The 17,340-nt window shown below is 60.3% G+C and overlaps 3 protein-coding genes and 1 long non-coding RNA gene across 7 annotated transcripts; 3 read left to right on the top strand and 1 right to left on the bottom strand.

The window, feature by feature from the left end:
- Nucleotides 1-1,542: 1,542 nt before the first annotated feature.
- On the top strand, nt 1,543-3,229 carry RNASEK (ribonuclease K). The gene is made up of 3 exons (XM_031038967.2): nt 1,543-1,766; nt 2,452-2,528; nt 2,905-3,229. Exons 1-3 carry the CDS (start codon nt 1,689-1,691, stop codon nt 3,044-3,046), a joined length of 297 nt encoding a protein of 98 aa, XP_030894827.2. The 5' UTR covers nt 1,543-1,688; the 3' UTR covers nt 3,047-3,229.
- Nucleotides 3,230-3,433: 204 nt separating this feature from the next.
- Nucleotides 3,434-6,075, top strand: BACC1 (BPTF associated chromatin complex component 1). Of its 3 annotated transcripts, none has more exons than XM_081805848.1 (6): nt 3,434-3,594; nt 3,786-3,880; nt 4,281-4,382; nt 5,052-5,242; nt 5,475-5,579; nt 5,804-6,075. In XM_081805848.1, exons 1-6 carry the CDS (start codon nt 3,574-3,576, stop codon nt 5,866-5,868), a joined length of 579 nt encoding a protein of 192 aa, XP_081661974.1. In that variant the 5' UTR covers nt 3,434-3,573; the 3' UTR covers nt 5,869-6,075. The 3 variants fall into 3 exon arrangements, with proteins under 3 accessions (XP_081661974.1, XP_081661976.1, XP_081661975.1); XM_081805849.1 differs by having other exon boundaries at nt 3,435-3,594; nt 5,808-6,075; XM_081805850.1 differs by lacking the exon at nt 4,281-4,382.
- LOC145717436 (uncharacterized) lies at nt 4,325-10,378 on the bottom strand. The gene is made up of 2 exons (XR_014140647.1): nt 7,939-10,378; nt 4,325-4,519 (listed from the first exon to the last, which is right to left on the bottom strand). It is a non-coding gene; the product is annotated as an uncharacterized LOC145717436 (long non-coding RNA).
- Nucleotides 10,379-11,644: 1,266 nt separating this feature from the next.
- Nucleotides 11,645-16,730, top strand: BCL6B (BCL6B transcription repressor). 2 transcript variants are annotated; one of them, XM_006743119.3, is made up of 9 exons: nt 11,645-11,775; nt 12,312-12,502; nt 12,728-12,949; nt 13,060-13,413; nt 13,658-13,782; nt 14,564-14,728; nt 14,812-14,942; nt 15,060-15,197; nt 15,523-16,730. In XM_006743119.3, exons 2-9 carry the CDS (start codon nt 12,324-12,326, stop codon nt 15,637-15,639), a joined length of 1,431 nt encoding a protein of 476 aa, XP_006743182.2. In that variant the 5' UTR covers nt 11,645-11,775; nt 12,312-12,323; the 3' UTR covers nt 15,640-16,730. The 2 variants fall into 2 exon arrangements, with proteins under 2 accessions (XP_006743182.2, XP_030894855.2); XM_031038995.2 differs by having other exon boundaries at nt 11,683-11,833.
- The last annotated feature ends 610 nt before the right edge of the window (nt 16,731-17,340 follow it).

The following is a 17,340-nucleotide window of genomic DNA, read 5'->3' as shown; positions in this document are numbered from 1 at the left end:
CCCGCACTAGCCTGAGGCACTGACCCTACTTGCCAAACATCCAGAGAATGCTCTGAGGTGGGACCGGGAAGATTAATTGCCTAAATCAACTACCTCAACTAATTATCCCTTCCCAGGAGCTAGACTTCCTGCACCGGTGGCCAACCTAAAACTTCCTGACTCAGCTTTGGCAACGTTCCCACCACCCCATTCCCCTTATTCACACACCAACCCCAAAAGTAGTCCAGTGAGAATGGTGCTCCTGGGCAGAACAGAAACCTGCCATCCCAGGATGGCTTCCTTCCCCGGGCAGTCTCAAGCAAACGAGACATGAAATTCGTGTCCCAACCCCTTTCCCAGCCCCTGCAGTAGTTTCCTGGGGTCTATAGGTGTTTCTTTGGATCCAAGTTCTCTGTCACAACCTGTTTAAGAACGATATGCATAAAATAAATGGGGGGGAAATGCCACAAAGTTAGGTTCATCGCTGTTAGTGTCTCTGTGTGTGGTTCTGGGGTCTTGGGATTCAAACGGCCCCTCTCGATTATGCTGCGATCATTGTCCTCACCAGAACGTGTACAGCAAGCTCGGTGCAAAACCGTGTTCTTCAAACACCCTATTTCCCTAAATAATTATTACCAAGCTGCCTCTCACCGGTGAAGTACACAGACTTTTTCTTTGCAGAGGGTGACCTATTCGTACTTTTTTAAAAGTCTTGTACCCTCCCTTATTCCAAGGACCTGTGACCGGTCTCCCCGGTTCCCAACAGGGAGGCAAAGTGACATCTTTGGGTGCTCACTCCTCTCGCCGACACAGTTAGCAAGACCGCTCACCCTCACAACTTGTTCACACTGGGTCGGGCCCCCCCCCCGCCCCCGCCCCCGCCCCGCACTTTTCCCGGCGCCCGCATTTTTCCCGGATTCGGCCTCCAAAACGATTCAGCCTTCTACGTTTGGTAACAAATGTTACTTCACGAGGCACTCCCGGTGCTAGGGGCCCGTGGCAATTGCAAAGCGTCTGACCACGGCTGCGCGCTCGGCCTCGGGAAGGGGCTCCTCCTTTCCCTGGGTCGGGAAGTCTCTGTTTCAAGCAGGCAGGAAAAGACAGGAGACAGGGGCGTTCTTTCTCGCTGGACATCTGCATGTCTCACTTACCAGGCCCCCATCACAGGCCACCACCCGAAACTAAGGTATCGGAGGGGAAGGGGGCTAGTTCCGATCCTCCGCACCTAGGAGCCCATCGCCAGGGTAACCAGAAGGCCGCCACACCTCCGCCCTCCCCAGGCCCGGCTACTGCGGGTTCCTCGTCACCTGACTTGCCCGGTCCGCTCACGTGACGTGCTGGATCCTTCCATTCCAGCCTGGAGGGGGGGGACAAGAAACGGGAGCGGTTGCTCCTGCAATACCGCGCCCCAGCTACATGGGTTCTAAGGGGTTCCGGAGGGGCTGCTTCGGCCTCACCCACCGCCTGCCCCCGCCGGAGATCCGGGAGGACCCGGGGGCGCCCCGCCGTCTCCGCCCTGCGTCTCCCCCCCTCCCGGCGCTATGGTTGGGGCCGGAGGCCACGCCCCCTTGGCGGCGCTCCCGGCGGCCGGTTCTCCGCGGCGCGAGCCCCCGCGTCCAGCTCGCTCGCCCCGGGCGCATCCGGGCCTTCCTCTCGCCGCCTTCCCGCTCGGTCGGCCCGCAGCTAGGCGATCCCCGACCCCCTTCTTCATGGCGTCGCTTCTGTGCTGTGGGCCCAAGCTGGCCGCCTGCGGCATCGTCCTCAGTGCCTGGGGAGTGATCATGTTGGTGAGGGGACCGCCCGCCGACGGCCGGACAGGGCCCGAGGGGCCCCGGTGTTGGAGGGCTGGGAGGCTGGGAGACTGCGGGCCTTAGAAACTAGCAGCAGGCAGGCCGGAGGGGGTGGCTGATTAGCCGCTGGAGAACGAGACAACGGAGATGGAGAAATGGGGAACTCGAGCGGGGCGGGGGTGGGTGGGGAGCTGGAGCTGGGAACGGGAGCCGCGGCTGGTAAATCTGGAGAGCCCTCAAGGTAGGAGGGAGAAGAGCTGGGTCCTTGAGAGATGCCTGTGCTGAGTGGAGGGCAGTGGGGAAAGGGAGCGCTTGTTCCCGAAATGGGCAGCTGGGGCCTTGTTTCCCCAGGATGACCCGCCCCACTCTAGGAAGAAATCCTCGGAAGGGCTGATTTCCCCTGACCCCTTCCTCCCAGTCCCGTGATAATGACGCCTCTGGAGAGGAGGATAATCTAGCTTGCTCGCTGTTCGTGCCCTTGCACCAGCCAAGCCGTCTCTTTCACCAGCTCACGCCCTAATCCTGGTGACTGAGTCCGAATCCAGCAGCAGCCACCCCAACCCCAGCTCGTTCTGGTAGCTCCCAGACCCAGACGTTGTGGCAACAGTAGACGTGGGAGGGGCTTAGGGAGTGATCAGGTTGGTGCCTGGGTTCAGCAAACCTGTCCGTTGCCTCTTTTCAGATAATGCTCGGAATCTTTTTCAACGTCCATTCCGCTGTGCTCATCGAGGACGTTCCTTTCACCGAGAAAGATTTTGAGTAAGTAGTCAGGTGGGAGAGGCGGGGCTGGGGGCAGGTGGGAGGCGGCTGAGGCTGTGAATTGTCGGCGGGGGGGATTGCGGGTGGCGGGATGCTTGGGCCCCGAGGCTAGAGAACTGAGTGCCAGGAGCTTTTCTCCTTAGCGGCCCTCCTAAACCCACCAGTCCAGATGTGGCTTCTTAGGTATTTTACCTGACTGCCCTGTGCCGCCGTCCCTCTCCCGCCGGGTGGATGCGATCCTAGAACTCGCCCCATAGGGTTAGGAAAGCTTGAATAATACGTGTAAAAGCGCTTAGGATGGTGCCTGGCACACAGTGCCCAGGAAATGTTGGCCGCTGTGAATGCTTCTGACACTTTACCTAATCCCCACCCCCAGGAAGGACCCTCAGAAAATATATGAACTTTACGAGCGAGTCAGCTACAACTGTTTCATCGCCGCGGGCCTTTACCTCCTCCTCGGAGGCTTCTCGTTCTGCCAAGTTCGGCTCAATAAGCGCAAGGAATACATGGTGCGCTAGCGCATCGTCGCGTCTCCCCTGACCAGCCCCCTCCTCTCTTTAAAGACTGTCCCCACCCGCGTCCGCATGCCGGCGCCCTCGGCGGGACTGAACCCCTGGCTGGCCGGCGCCCGGCCCCCGCGGAGGGAGGCTGGGGCTGGCCGTCCCCTGTCCCTGCACAATAAAGAGAAACTGCGCCCCTGAGCCGTGTGTCTGTGCTTGGGTCCGGGGGCGGGCACCGGGGCTGGAGAGCGGCCTCCACGCCGCGACTCCCGGCCCGCCGACGGAAGTGGAGTGAAGCCGGGCCGGAAGTGAGGCGGTGTCTTCCCCTCTCGGCCCCCCGCTTCGCGGGCGCCGCCGAAGCCGCCGCGGCGGGCGAGGCGGGGAGCGGCCGGCGGGGAGCCAATCGGCTGCGGGGAGGGGCGGGACTTCCTGCGCGGGGGCCCGAGAGGCTCGGTCGCCCGGCTCCGTGGTCCCCGGCTAGGCGGCGGCGGCGGCGGCGGCGGCGGCGGCGGCGGCGTCTCCTCCGTGGGGAGGCGCGCAGGGCCATGACGTCAGCGTCCACAAAGGTTCGGCCTCGCTCGCGGACAGCGCTCCCTGGCGGCCGCGGGCGGGCGGCCCCCCACCCCGTGCCCGCGGCGCCGGCTCTTCCGCCCGGGGCGGGGGGCGGGCGGGAGCCGGGCTGGGGTGGGGCTAGGGGCTCCGGGCGGGACGGCGCGGGGGTGTGCGCCGGCCCCCCGTGACGCCGCCCCGCCCCCAGGTGGGAGAGATCTTCTCGGCGGCGGGCGCCGCCTTCACGAAGCTCGGGGAGCTGACGATGCAGCTGCATCCCGTGGCCGACTCTTCCCCCGCGGGGTACGTGACCCGGGCCGCCGCTCTGCCGTGCTGCGAGCCGACCGCAGGGCATGCGGGACGGCCCGAGCGCTGCACGCCGCGGCCGGGGCTCTGGGTGTAAGACCCCCCGCGGGCGGGACTGCTTTCCGCGCGCTCCTTGCAGCCGCTGCCGCACGCTGCTCGGGGACAGGCTTTCTCCTAACGTGGCTGTCGGGATAGGTGTGTTTGGGGGTCCTCAGGATGCCCACAGGGCGCCAAGAGGTGTCTGCTTTTTTGTTTTTTAAGGAAGCCCTCTTTAGGGACCCACGGACGGGGCCCCAGGGACTGGGGGAGGGGGCTGGTGGCTGTGGAACGCACAGCCTGCGGGCTGGCCGCACACCCCCCTCTTCCCACTTTCCTGTCCCCCTCTCCCCTCTGACAGTGCCAAGTGGACGGAGACGGAGATAGAGATGCTGAGGGCTGCGGTGAAGCGGTTTGGGGACGATCTTAATCACATCAGCTGTGTCATCAAGGAACGGACAGTGTGAGGGAGGGTGGCCGGCAGAGGCAGGGGGGTGGGCACTCTTCCTCCACACCCACCTGCCATCTTCCTGAGAACTCCCTTCCAGCTCAGCAAGCTTTCCTAGCTCGCTTCTGGCTGTGTTAGCACCTCCTGGAAGACTAAAAGAATAAGAGTGGGTCAGACGTTACTGAAATGCTGTGGTAACCAGGACCTTCCAAGAATTTTATTTCGGGTTGCCTGAGATGGCCAACAGTTGAATTTGGTGATGGGAGTTCCCTGGTGGTTTGCACAGCTCCTTCAAGATGTTACTGTGGCGTTTCTGGGGATATTGTGACTCTGGACTAGTTGAGCGGGATCCGGTCCTAAGTCTCAGTCTACCTGTGGATCGCCAGGGCTTACCTGGTAGCCTTCCACACCCACACCTCTCTCTCCCAGAAGAGAATTAGGATGTGGGCCTTCCCCACTACACAGTTCAGGGAGTCCACTCTTCACATTCCATCTGCCCTGAGTGTGTGCAAAGCTTCGGGGGAACACGAGAACCCTACCAAAAGTTGGGCCCCTAACCGTGATGCTCATGAAGGGGCTCCCCAGGATTCCTTCAGAGTGGCCCGTTACCCCTGCCCCTCCCCTCCCTTCTTCCCTCAATCGCTCTGATGACTCCCTTCCTAACCTGCTCTCTCTTCTCTTCAGGGCCCAGATAAAGGCCACCGTGAAGCGCAAGGTATATGAAGACTCTGGCATCCCCCTTCCAGCTGAGTCGCCCAAGAAGGGGCCCAAGAAGATGCCGTCTGGTGTCCTGTCCCCTCCTCCAGCTGCCCCTCCACCAAGCAGCTCCAGTGTCCCTGAGGCCGGGGGTCCCCCCATAAAGAAACAGAAGGCTGGTGAGGGCTGCCGAGTTGCTGCCTGGGGGCTCAAGGTCCCGTCCGAGGTCCAGGGAGAGAATTGGGGGGTGGGTCAAAGAAGGACCAATCTCTCTTCCTTTCCCTGTCAAGGTTCCCAGAGAGGGGCTGAAGTGGCAGAGGGAGGGGGAGCCGGAAGCTTTGGGAAGCTGGGGGGCAGTCGGAGAACCTAGAACCTAGAACCTAGCTTACGCCCCCCTCCCCCCCCCCCCAGATGTGACACTCAGTGCTCTGAACGACTCGGACGCCAACAGTGACCTGGTGGATATCGAAGGGCTGGGAGAAACTCCTCCAGCCAAGAAACTCAACTTCGACCAGGGTAGGAGTCCTGCTCCTCCCACTCCCACACCAGCTGAAGTGGTGGGAGAGGGTCTCCACAGGAGCCCCCTCCCTTGTACAGAGGCTTGGGAAGAGAAGGTTCCCCAGTATGCCGTGCAGGGGATCGGGTCAGCAAGGAGCCGGGTGCCTGGGGGGAGGTGAGAGTTGTCTTGGAAGCATACTTGGGGCTCGCTCCATCTCGGCCCATTTTGCTTCCTGTTCCAGACAGCCTGACCCTGGATTCTGGCCTTCTCATGACCTCTGCTGACCCTCCTCCACTCTCTCGCTGAGCCTTCCGCCTCTGACCCCTCTCACTGTTCCCCCTGGACCTGTGGATCGCCCAGGACTCCGAGCAGGCCTGCCGAAGAGAAGGTCAAGAGGCTGCTGGGGCCACACACCTCGCCGTTCCTGTACGCGCATCTGCCCCCAACCCCTCTGACCTCCTTCCGATGGACTTTTTTATACAGAAAACAATAAAGATTGCCCTCTCCTCCCGCCTGGTGCCTGCAGCATCACATGATGGAGCGTGGGGGGCCGCCGCCTGCCTCCTGAGCCCCAGGGCCTCAGCCCCTCGCCGCTCTCACCACCCTGCCTGGAGCAGCACGGCAAATATTGGCAGGCTCTTCCCAGCGCCAATATTTCTGTGCTGCTAGAGCCGGGGGGGCTGGGGGTGGGCAACAAAGACTCCTCTCCGCTCTCCGAAGGCAGAGCCTAGCTCCCAGGACCTCTGGCAGGCAGTATTCCTGAGGCTGCCCTGGGGATTTTAGTGGGGCTATTTCCAGGGCTTCCAGGACCACCCCCCCCCCCCGCCGCCCCCCACCTCACAGGAAGGCCCAGATGTTTTCTGTGTCGCTTCTCCAGGGTGGCCTCCCGGGGCCAGGCCTCAGCGGTGCCTCCCCCACCCTCGCTCTAACACCACAGTGTGGTTTGGACGTGGCCACAGAGCCGTACAAACCACAGTGTGCTGCTGGGGCGGGAGCAGGACTGGGGTGGCTTGAGAGGAAGGGAGCACAAGATGGTGCCGTGAAGACCCCCACCGCCAAGAGCAGGGACCTAGAGAAGGCTTCGAAGGCAAACGTGGCCCCAGGAAGGGTTGGGGGGGCAACAGGGAACCAGGGCTAGGGGCTGGCAGCCCACTGGAGGGAGAGGGGCCTAAGGGATGAGCTCGCCGTGGGGTAAGACTGGAACCATCTTCCCTCCGCAAGAACTCTACTCAGGGGATCCCTCGGGTGGGGTCAGAGGCAGAGGAAACAGGGAACGACTGTGGGGGGCCAACAGACTGCCTCCCGACTCAGCAAGGGCAGGGACCCAAGGCTTCCTGTGTCCGTCCCTCCCCTCCCTGGGTCAGAACCCAAGAGAAAGCAAGGAGAGACAGAAGGCCAAGGACAGCAGGGTTGGGAGTTGGCAGTCCAGAGGTGGTGGGGCCGGAACATGGTGGGGAGAGGGGGGCCGGAAGTTGCCCTGGGCCCTGGGCCTGCCACAAGATGGAGGCCAAAGGCAGGAAATGGAGGCCAGGGGGAAAGGGGAGCAGCAGGGCCCAGGAAGAGGGCTGTCTGGACCTGGGGGCCAGGTACTCAACCTCCAGCACTGTTCCCACTCCCCACCGCCCCCCAGGACCCACGCCCGGACCCCCCGCGACAACCCCCATCAGCCCATCCACCAGGCCCAGGAAGGCGGGCCCACCCCAGAAAGCCACGTTTAAGCTGAGACAAACATGCCTCTCCCCACCCCCACCCTAGGCCTTCCCTCAGCCTTTTCCTCCTGTCCAGGACATGATTTTTAAAAGCACCCCACAGAAGGCAAAATCCAAGGGCCAAAATCCCTTCCACAAATCAAAATAACATCCTCTGCAACCCAAAAGTTTTCCTCCTACCTCCCATTCCATCCGCTACCACCCCCCTTCCGACACACCCCCCAAAACTCTTAGCAATCAGAAAGATCTAAGATGGTGGGTGTAAGCAGTCTTTTTAGGCCCCGGGGGGATGCCAGACCCCCTCCCTCGAGACCCCTGTCTGTCCTGCACCAAATCCTGCCAAGGCCTCCTGCTTCTCACTCCAACCTCCCTAGCCCCCCAAACTGAACAGCTGCCCCCAGCTCCCATTCTCGGCAGAGCCTTTGTGGGGGTGAAACAGAAATCAAACACTTTGCTAACGGCTGGGGATGTTGGGGGACCTTCTGGTCTCAGCCTTTGGTTTCCATTTGGGGGACTGCAGTTTAGGGGCAAAAGGGAAAGCCTCTCCAATCATCCCCCCAGTTCCAAGACTGACAAAGCCCAACCCCACCCCAGCACGCACCTCCAAACCTCCCCCCCAACCGCCACGTCTCTCCTGAAAACAGGGGACACTTTCATCCCCACTTACCTCAGCTACTCTCCCCTGAGATCCTGGTCCCCTATTTTGAAGGGAGCAAAATTTGGGGTGCATCCCTCACATTTGGGGTGCAGGAGAAAGGAGCCGCCCCAGTCGCATCGCTGGCCTCCTTCCTCTCGGCTGGCTCAGGGAGTGGGGAGTGCCCTAGGGAGGGGGGACCCCCACAAGAGAGCTCAGAAGGGGGTTCCTCCATTCCCAGTCAGAATTGGGGACACCCCCCCAAACCCGTCCCAGCCCATCCGTCTCCAACTCGGCGGGAGAGGCAGCTGCAATGCCCCAGTCAGATTCCCCCAACACTACATTCCTCACCCCATCTAGAGGGGTCCCGGGGGCCCCAAAAAATCCCAAAAAAATCTAGGATGTTGGCAGGACGGTCCTGGACTAGCACCCCAAATTTGGGGTCCTCAGATAGCCCCATTTTTTCAGGAAAATTCCGTCTTTCACCTGCCTCCCGCCAGCCCTGCTCTGTCCCGATGCCAATTTTGGAAGTCACTCCCTCCTTCCTCCTCCCCGTCTCTCCAGGCCCCCCCGCTCGGGGGCTAGGGGCCAGGAAACCTGGCTTCCAGACCAGGGGGGGCACTCCTCGAAGGGCTAGGGGCCAGGAGGTCAAGCTCACAGCCCCAGTCTTAGGGAAGCAGGAAAGCCCGATCCTCCCCTCCCCTCCCCCCTGGCTGGTCTCCGTGGTGGTTTAAGGAAAGCCTGGAGGATTGGAATCTGCTATTGCTGTTGCACAGGCAGGTTTTTTTCCTTGGGTTGGGGGGGTGGGCGGTGGGAGGGAGAGAGGGGAGGAGAGCCGAAGAGAGCAGGGACCAGGCGTGCAGAGCTGGCCTGGCTTACCCCCTCGCCCCTGCTGCCATGGGGAACCCCTCCCCCCACCCACCTCACCCGCATTCCCAGTCCTCTGACTGCTTTCTGTTTGGGGCTCTGATCCTAGAAACTCAGGGTACAAGGATCACCTCCGTGTACCCCCACCACCACCTCTCCTTGCCAACGTCCCAACAGCACGGCCCTAGTCGGGGGTGTTCACCTAACCACGGGACACCCCATCTTCTCCCCACCTTCCCGGAAAGTGAGTTGTGCTCCCTTAAGAGGTTGGGGTTCAGAGTCTGAAACCGCCTTCCGTCCCTCAGATCTATCCAGGCCACATAGAAATGAGAGGAGATACACTACCCACTACCTTTCCAAATTTCTCCCTTCAAGTCCTGGGTGTAAACTGGGGGTTCAGCAAAGAAAGAGATTTCTAGAATCTGGGATGGGTGAGAGGGAAGCTAGCTATAAGCAAAGGACATCCCAAACCAGCGTCACGCTCCAAATTAAGTGAACCCCCAAATCAATCTCACCTTATGACCCATCACTCAGCTTCATCAAATACACCCAAAGCGTGACAAAACACCCCAAAATAAGGACACCCCAAAACTTTAGTCTCCGACTCTGGGCCCTCACCTTGTTTCTCCCCCTGGAAAAAGCTTCATGGCTATCTATGTTTACACAGGACTATCCCCCCTCAAAATAAGTTTCCACAACATTCAAATATAAAGCTTTGCTCCACCTCAATGACCCACAATCACCCAGAAGGCCTTCAAACTTGCTCCCAGGTTCCTATTATGTTCCACCTCAAGCTAATAAAAAAACTCCAGATTGAATTTCAGGTCCCCCCAAGCCTAACCCGAGCCTTGAAACATATATGGTTTCCCAAAACAGACTGTACCCCAAAATCAGCATGACTACTCTACTTGAAATCAGATTGTCCATACGCACCAATGACTCTTGAATCCCCAACACAAAGCCCTCATCCACCTCCTGAAGAACGCCTAGTGGGTTGTCCTGATATTCCAAAGTGACAATCTCCAAATTATGGGTGTCAGAGTCCCCAAAACTAACATAGCTTCAAAATCAGCTCCATGCCTAAAACTTACCATTGGCGCTCAGGCCTTCTGAATGCAGCCCCCAGTGCCCAGAACAATCCAGCTAACTCAACACCCTGTAACAAACATACTCTCCACAGCTGACCAGATAACATAAAATCAGCTCCATCCTGATACCAAAGGGAGCCCCTGGTGGAACTCCCACCTCCAAACTGAGCAGAGACCAGAGTAACCCTAACATGCAAAAGCCCCATCCGGGTCCTGATTCCCTAGTGGTCTGGGATTCCCACTTTCTCAGCAGTTCTTTCCTGCGCCCAAATAAAGTCGCCCTCGGATCAGATAAAGACACCGCAGGCCTGGATACGCAGCTCCTCGGATGACGGGCAGTCATTCCTGGGCACCTGTGACCCTCTTGAACCCAAGTCCTGCTTTGCAGCTAGACTCAGCTCTGCACCCCCGTCTCCAAATAAACATCGCCTCCCCCAACGTCTCCCCCAAACAAAATATGAGGGTGTGACCCGTGCCTATCTCCCAGATCAGGGACCTCAAATTAGGGTTATCGGTTATCGGACGCCTCCTGCCCTCTCTCCCTTCTTTTACCCCGAGACCCTCCCTGTTTTCCCTCCTCTCTGTCCACCCCACCCAACTTTCAGATTAATGTTCACTAAAAATTCACCTCTACCGACAGATAATAGTGTCTAGCGTAATTAGAAAAGAGAACGCTGAGCTCCCAAGGCTCAGACCCCACTCCTTTTCCCACCAGTTCCCTTGCTCCCAGAGCCCGCGGATTTCTCACCCCAGATAAGGAACCCCAGCCTCGGAGGAAAGTCCCCTCTGTCGCCTAACTCTCCCTCCCTCCGCCCAACCTTAGTCCCCCCCCCCCCCCCCCCGGAGACAGAGGGACAAAATCAACCAGCGCAAAGGGGAGGAGGACGAAGGTTTCAGCCGCTCAGACCGAATCGATCCTGCGCCCCGGTCCGAGTGGACCCCAGCCGGGTGGAGACGGCGAGGCGAGGCTAGTGCTCGTCCGCCCCCTCGTGGAAGGAGTCAAACATTGCCGGGTTTTGCCTACTTGCCGCGCTGGACCCCGGCGTCCCGCCAGCCTCCAAGCGTAGCCGACGGGCGGGTGCCCGAGGCCCTAGTGAGCTGGGATTGGGGGAGGGCGAGCGGGCTTTGGGCGGGAGTCTGTCTCTCTGGATCCCTAAAAGGATTCAGAAGAGAGTTGGGCGCGAGAGTCCGGACGCCCAGGTCTCCGGAGCGCCTCTCGGCCCCCACCCGGGGCTTTCCCCACCTCCTCGAGGGGAAGCAGCTGGCGGAGCCGTCCGGTCTCAGGACAATGGAAGGAAACGAACTAGAAATCATATCCGTCCCCTCCCCGCCCCGCCCGATCAGAGCCCCCCCTCTTGTAGGCCCCGCTAGAGGAGCCTGCCATTCACACCGCGCCCTCCCGCTGCTGAGACCCCACGCCAGTCCACCGTGGCCTCCCCAAGCCTGGTGCCTCGCTGCGCTCCCCTCTCTCTCCCTTGATGTCGTACGTTGGAAGGGGGAGTTTTGCTGTATCCACTCTCCAGTTAACAGGCACCCCCCCCCCCTTCCAAAAGCCAACACACCGATTTTCGCTGCCCCAGGCCCCTCGACGACCCGGGTCACCCATATTTCCAATCTCGATATCCCCAACCTCCTCCCCAATTCCAGTGTCCCATCCCCGATTCCTCTTCCAGTGGCCCAAGACCCCTTATGTTACGACCACCCCAGGGTTTCTGAGGTCCCGCCCTCGAGCCGGAGACCCCGCCCCGGGCTCGCCATCTGGAGAGCTCGGGAGGAAGGAAGGATACAGACCCAGGCGTTCACCCCACCTCCACCCCCGCCCCCGCCATCCCGGCCAGATAAAGGAGCCGAGTCCAAGAGGGGAGAGAGACCCCGCCCCCCTGAGAAGAGAAGCCGCAGCCCCTGCAGGACGGGGGTAAGAACGACAGACCGAGGGAGCCAGACTCCTGGGTCCCCGAAAAGGGTTGCTGATGGTAGGAAGACTGAGGCCCCACTACCTGGGCTAAACTAGGACTCCGGGATTAGACAGTAGTGGAATTCCGTGGTTCGGAAAGGGAGCCGGGCCTGGGATTTGGAGGGGTGTGGACCGCAGGCCGTCTGGGGTGCCCGGGCAGGTCGGACACCCGACATTCAGGCGCGCGGTGAAGCCGGGGGCAGCGGGGTGCTGCACTGACACGAGCAGGCGAACCGAGGGCGCTGCGGGCCGGGTCCCCCACGCTGGCCGTCGACGCCGCGGCGTGGGGGCACCCCCCTCGCGCAAGCACTGTGGAGCCTAGGGGGCAAGCGAGCGCCGATGAGCTGGGGGCGGAAAGAACTAGACGGCGCACGCGAGGCTGCGCGAGCCGGGCGGGGGGCTCGGCCCTGGCCGCACGTCAGCAGAAGGGGCGAACTGCGCAGGGAAGGCGTCTGAGCACCGCCTGGGTCCCTGAGCCCTTTCCTGGGCACCGGCAGGCCTGCGTCGCGATGGGTTCCACCGGCACCCCCGAGGGTGCGCTGGGCTACGTCCGCGAGTTCACTCGCCACTCCTCCGACGTGCTCGGCAACCTGAATGAGCTGCGCCTGCGCGGGATCCTCACTGACGTCACGCTGCTGGTTGGCGGGCAACCCCTTCGCGCTCACAAGGCGGTTCTTATCGCCTGCAGGTTCGGGGAGGGACTCAGGGGGGAGGGGCGGGACCAAATGGGAAAGGGCTGGTGTCATAAGGTCTTTGGGCGGGGATCCGACGCCAAGCCTTCCAGAGGCAGGAGGCTGAGCGCGGAGCGTCGGGGACCTGGGGGGATAATGGCGAGGAGGTGGGGCTTTTCTACAGTGTGGCGTGTCTCCGTGGGCTCCCAGGCCCTGATGTGGCCTCTCCGCCCTCTCTCCAGCGGCTTCTTCTATTCAATCTTCCGAGGCCGCGCAGGCGTGGGGGTGGACGTGCTCTCCCTGCCCGGGGGCCCCGAAGCCGGGGGCTTCGCTCCTCTCCTGGATTTCATGTACACTTCACGCCTACGCCTCTCTCCCGCCACTGCGCCGGCTGTCCTCGCAGCCGCCACCTACTTGCAGATGGAACACGTGGTCCAGGCATGCCACCGCTTCATCCAGGCCAGGTGAGGGAGCCCCAGCTCGGTGTCCTCCGTTGGGTGAGGCGGCAACCCAGGTGTCAAGGGGGGAGGCCAGGATTAGGAAAGAGCACTCATATCCCTCGCACTTTTCCCAGCTATGAACCTCTGGGCATCTCCCTGCGGCCTTTGGAGGCAGAACCGCCCACGCGCCCAACGGCCCCTCCATCAGGCAGCCCCAGGCGCTCCGAAGGGCATCCAGACCCACCTACCGAGTCTCGCAGCTGCAGTCAAGGCCCCCCCAGCCCAGGCAGCCCAGACCCCAAGGCCTGCAACTGGAAGAAGTACAAGTTCATCGTGCTAAACTCTCAGGCCTCCCAAGCGGGGAGCCTGGCCGGGGAGAGGAGTTCTGGTCAACTTTGTCCCCAGGCCAGGCTCCCCAGCGGAGATGAGGCTTCTAGCAGCGGTGGCAGCAGCAGTGAAGAAGGACCCATTCCTGGTCCCCAGAGCAGGTACAGACCCTGGAACCTCGAGAATTTGCGGAGGCCAGCCTCAGCTCGGAGGCAGAGCCATGGGGCCTGGGTGGCCAGGAGCAGGGACTGAGGGGGTGGGACTTCGGCAGCACAATTGGATATGGCTCATTGGTCAGTATTGGCTCACCACCAGAGGGTAGGCCTTCCGCTCCGAGTTCTCCAGGCGAGAACCCCTCCATAAAATCTCTCCTAATCCTTTTCTCTGGGCTTGCCACCTGCCTAGGCTCTCTCCACCTGCTGTCACCGGACAGTTCAAATGTGAGGCTCCAGTCAATACCCCCCATCTCCTCACAGCCCTGGCTCAAGAGACCACTGGATCACACTCTGGGCGGGCTTGCCCACCACCAGGTAAGAGCCCTTCCTTTTACCTCCTCCCTTGGCTTTTCTCCTCAGGCTGCTCAAGGCCAGTTTGGACCAAAAGGAAAGGCCCGCCCCAATTACTGCAAATCGGAATCGCCTAGGGAGCTTTTCAAAATCCCATTGCCCAGGTCACACCCCATAGATCAGAAAGTCTGGAAGTGGGAGCCAGGAATCAGTATTTTTTTTTTTTTTAAGATTTTATTTATTTATTTGAGACAGAGAGAATGAGAAACAGAGCATGAGAGGGAGGAGGGTCAGAGGGAGAAGCAGACTCCCCGCCGAGCAGGGAGCCCGATGCGGGACTCGATCCCGGGACTCCAGGATCATGACCTGAGCCGAAGGCAGTCGCTTAACCGACTGAGCCACCCAGGCGCCCAGGAATCAGTATTTTTTAAAAGCTTCCAATGAGCAGCAAAGCTTGGGAACTTCTGGCCTGTTCCCATCAGGGCTGAGTGGTGGGCCCAGGGCTGGGCAGGGCCTCTCCGGCAAGCTGTCGAGCCGAGCAGTGGTCCAAGAGAGGAGAGAGAAACAGAAACTTCACCCAGTAATTGGGGCCTCCATCTACCACCACTACTGAAGAGATTAGCAGAGTATTCTGAAGTCAGACAGACATGAAGTCAGATCTTGGCTTGTCCTCTTACTAACCATGTGACCTTGAGTAAGTCAAATGAACTCCAGAAGCCTTAACAGTAAATTGGGGAAAAAGAAAACCCCCTACTACTGCGGTTTGAGGATTCACTGGAATTGCCATTCCCCACCCCCCTCCCAGGAAGTGAATTTTTCAGCTGCCAGAACTGTGAGGCGGTGGCTGGGTGCTCGTCGGGGCTGGACCCCCTGGCTCCTGGGGATGAGGACAAGCCCTACAAATGTCAGCTCTGCCGGTCTGCCTTCCGCTACAAAGGCAACCTGGCCAGTCACCGCACGGTGCACACAGGTAAGGGGGGAGAGGGCCCTGGCCTTCGTGCCCGCGGGCGTCCTAGGACGGAGTCCCTGACCTCCCGGCCTCCCTGCCTCCAGGGGAGAAGCCCTACCACTGTTCCATCTGCGGAGCCCGCTTTAACCGGCCGGCCAACCTGAAAACGCACAGCCGCATCCATTCGGGAGAGAAGCCCTACAAGTGTGAGACGTGCGGCTCGCGCTTCGTGCAGGTACCGAGCGCGTCTCCCAGCCCGCTCCAAGGCAAATTTGCCGGAGGGCGGGGCGGGCCGTCGGGGAGGGTTCGGTGCCTCCCAGACGCGCGCTCTGAGCTCCCCCTGGCCGCCCAGGTAGCGCATCTGCGCGCGCACGTGCTGATCCACACCGGGGAGAAGCCCTATCCTTGCCCCACCTGCGGCACTCGCTTCCGCCACCTACAGACCCTCAAGAGCCACGTTCGCATCCACACCGGGGAGAAGCCGTACCACGTGAGTACCCGACCGGGCCCGGCGTGTACCTAGGGGCGGGGCTGCGAGGGGAGCGGGCCGGGCGGGCCCCGGAGCTCTCCGAAGTGGGCGGGGTCCTGGGAGATAAGGGGCGGGGCCGGGGGCCGGGAAGCGCGCGCACCGAAGTTAGGCTCCCGGGCTGGGCGCCGTCCTCCGGAGGAGGAGCTAGGGATGGAAGAGGGCGGGACCTAGCTCCGCGACCGCCGCCGAGCCTCGCGGGAGACGCGCGGACCCGAGAGCTCCTCTCCCGCGGAGAGCCGGGGGCGGCCGTGGAGGGGGCGGGAGCTGACCCGCTGTCCTCCCACAGTGCGACCCCTGCGGCCTGCATTTCCGGCACAAGAGTCAACTACGCCTGCATCTGCGCCAGAAGCACGGAGCTGCTACTAACACCAAAGTGCACTACCACATTCTGGGGGGGCCCTAGCTGGGCGCCGCGCCCAGGTCCCACTCGCTTCCCGGAAGCCGGGACAGCTGCGGGCTCGCGCCTGGCTTCCCTGTCGGGCCTGGGCATGCGGGGCGTGCAAGGCCCCTCCGGCGTCGGCAACGGCCACCGCCTTAAATTCGCACTGGGGAGAGCAGGGGTGGCAGATCTCCGCTTGATCTGCCTCCGTTTTGCTGGTCAAAACCTCTTCCCCACAATCCAAATTGTTCCTGAGGAGACAGCCAGCTGGGAGCTGCGGGGGAAGACTGGAGGGAACGGCCCTCCACCTGCAGCCCCCCTCTCATTTGGTTTCTCTGTAAATATAATTTATTGAGGCCTGTGGGTGGCACCAGGGCCTTCATTCCACCGCACTTCCCACGTGCACAAGTGTGATCAAACGTGGCCTGAAGCACAGTGTGTGGGGTCAGCTCTGCGGGCAGAGATGAGCACTTAGCGGTCTCCTTCGGCTTGACTGTTTTATGTTTATTCTTGTCATAACTTTCATCTTTAGAGTTGTTGTTTCTCCTATCTGTTTGCTTGTCGGTTCGTTGAAAGTGGAGAAAGGGTCTCTCTGTGTCCCGTCCCTCCCAATCCTAGGTCTGGAACCTTATTTGTTCTAGGGCAGCTCTGGGGACATGTGGGGTTGTGGAATTGGGTCGGGAACCCTCTTTGGTATTCTGGATATTGTAGGTTCTCAAGCGGGCCAGAACTGCATATGGACTCTGCTCTGGTTCCAAGACTTAGAGGACCTTTTTTTTTTTGGTGAGCCGGAAATGGAAGTAAGAAGTGCTTCCTGGGGGCCATGGATGTGGGGGCTTTGGCAGTCTTGGAACTGGAGGGAGGATTGGAAAGGCTTTCTCTTGTGGCCTTCACTGGCCCATGAGTCTGGTCACCTAGGTCTGGCTCCACTGTGCCGATCTGTCATGCGTTGGGCTTTAGTTGAGCCCAGAATCCTCCCACTGGGGCCTGTTCTCAGCACTGGGTTGATCCCGTCCTTATCAGAGATGACGCAACCTTTTCTGACTCTGCCCAGACTCTAAGAATGCTATGACCTGTGGGAGAATTATTAAACTCTATCTTGACTAAGAGATAAAGAGTCATGACCAGTCCTTAACTGTAGAGGTGTCTGGGTTCCAATGTTCCTTGGGGTTCTCTCTACCTGAGACAAGCGCCTTCTTCCTTTAGTGGGTTTTCAGACATCTTCTGGCAAGTGTCCAGATTCCAGAAACTTCTTTGCCTCTAGAAGTCACAGGTGCTTGGTAACTTTCTTACCTTAGGAAAGCTAGGTCTGTGACCTGGCCTTCCTGTCACTGCATTCCTGTCTGGAACCGGTGAATGCACTATTACCTTCCACAGGGAGAGAAAAGTGGCTGAGTTCCATTCTGGATTTGCTGTAGTTTGGGATTATGACTGGGATTACTGTTGGGATTAGGGATTTAGAAGATTTAAAAGAGTAATTGACTGATGGTCCTTCTAGTTGACCAAGTATCTGGGTAGGATAAAGAGGTTGTTTGAGGGGCACAGTCCCCGTTGTAGGCCCAGTAGGTAGAAAGTTGGGAACGGGGTTGCCTCTTGACTAGATGGGATGTCTGGAATGTGAGACGATACTCTGAAGCCTTGACTTACAGTCCTTCGCCTGCTGCCTTGGGAGCTGTTTGATTGTGGGGTATGGGTGGAGGGTGAGGAGCACTTTGAATTTGTGGG

Source organism: Leptonychotes weddellii, chromosome 15 (genome assembly GCF_054177405.1).
Source record: "Leptonychotes weddellii isolate Sample4059 chromosome 15, ASM5417740v2, whole genome shotgun sequence".
In the NCBI taxonomy this organism is placed as follows: domain Eukaryota; kingdom Metazoa; phylum Chordata; class Mammalia; order Carnivora; family Phocidae; genus Leptonychotes; species Leptonychotes weddellii.
Note: the sequence above shows the minus strand (reverse complement) of the source record. Positions and strands in the feature narration are given on the sequence as shown.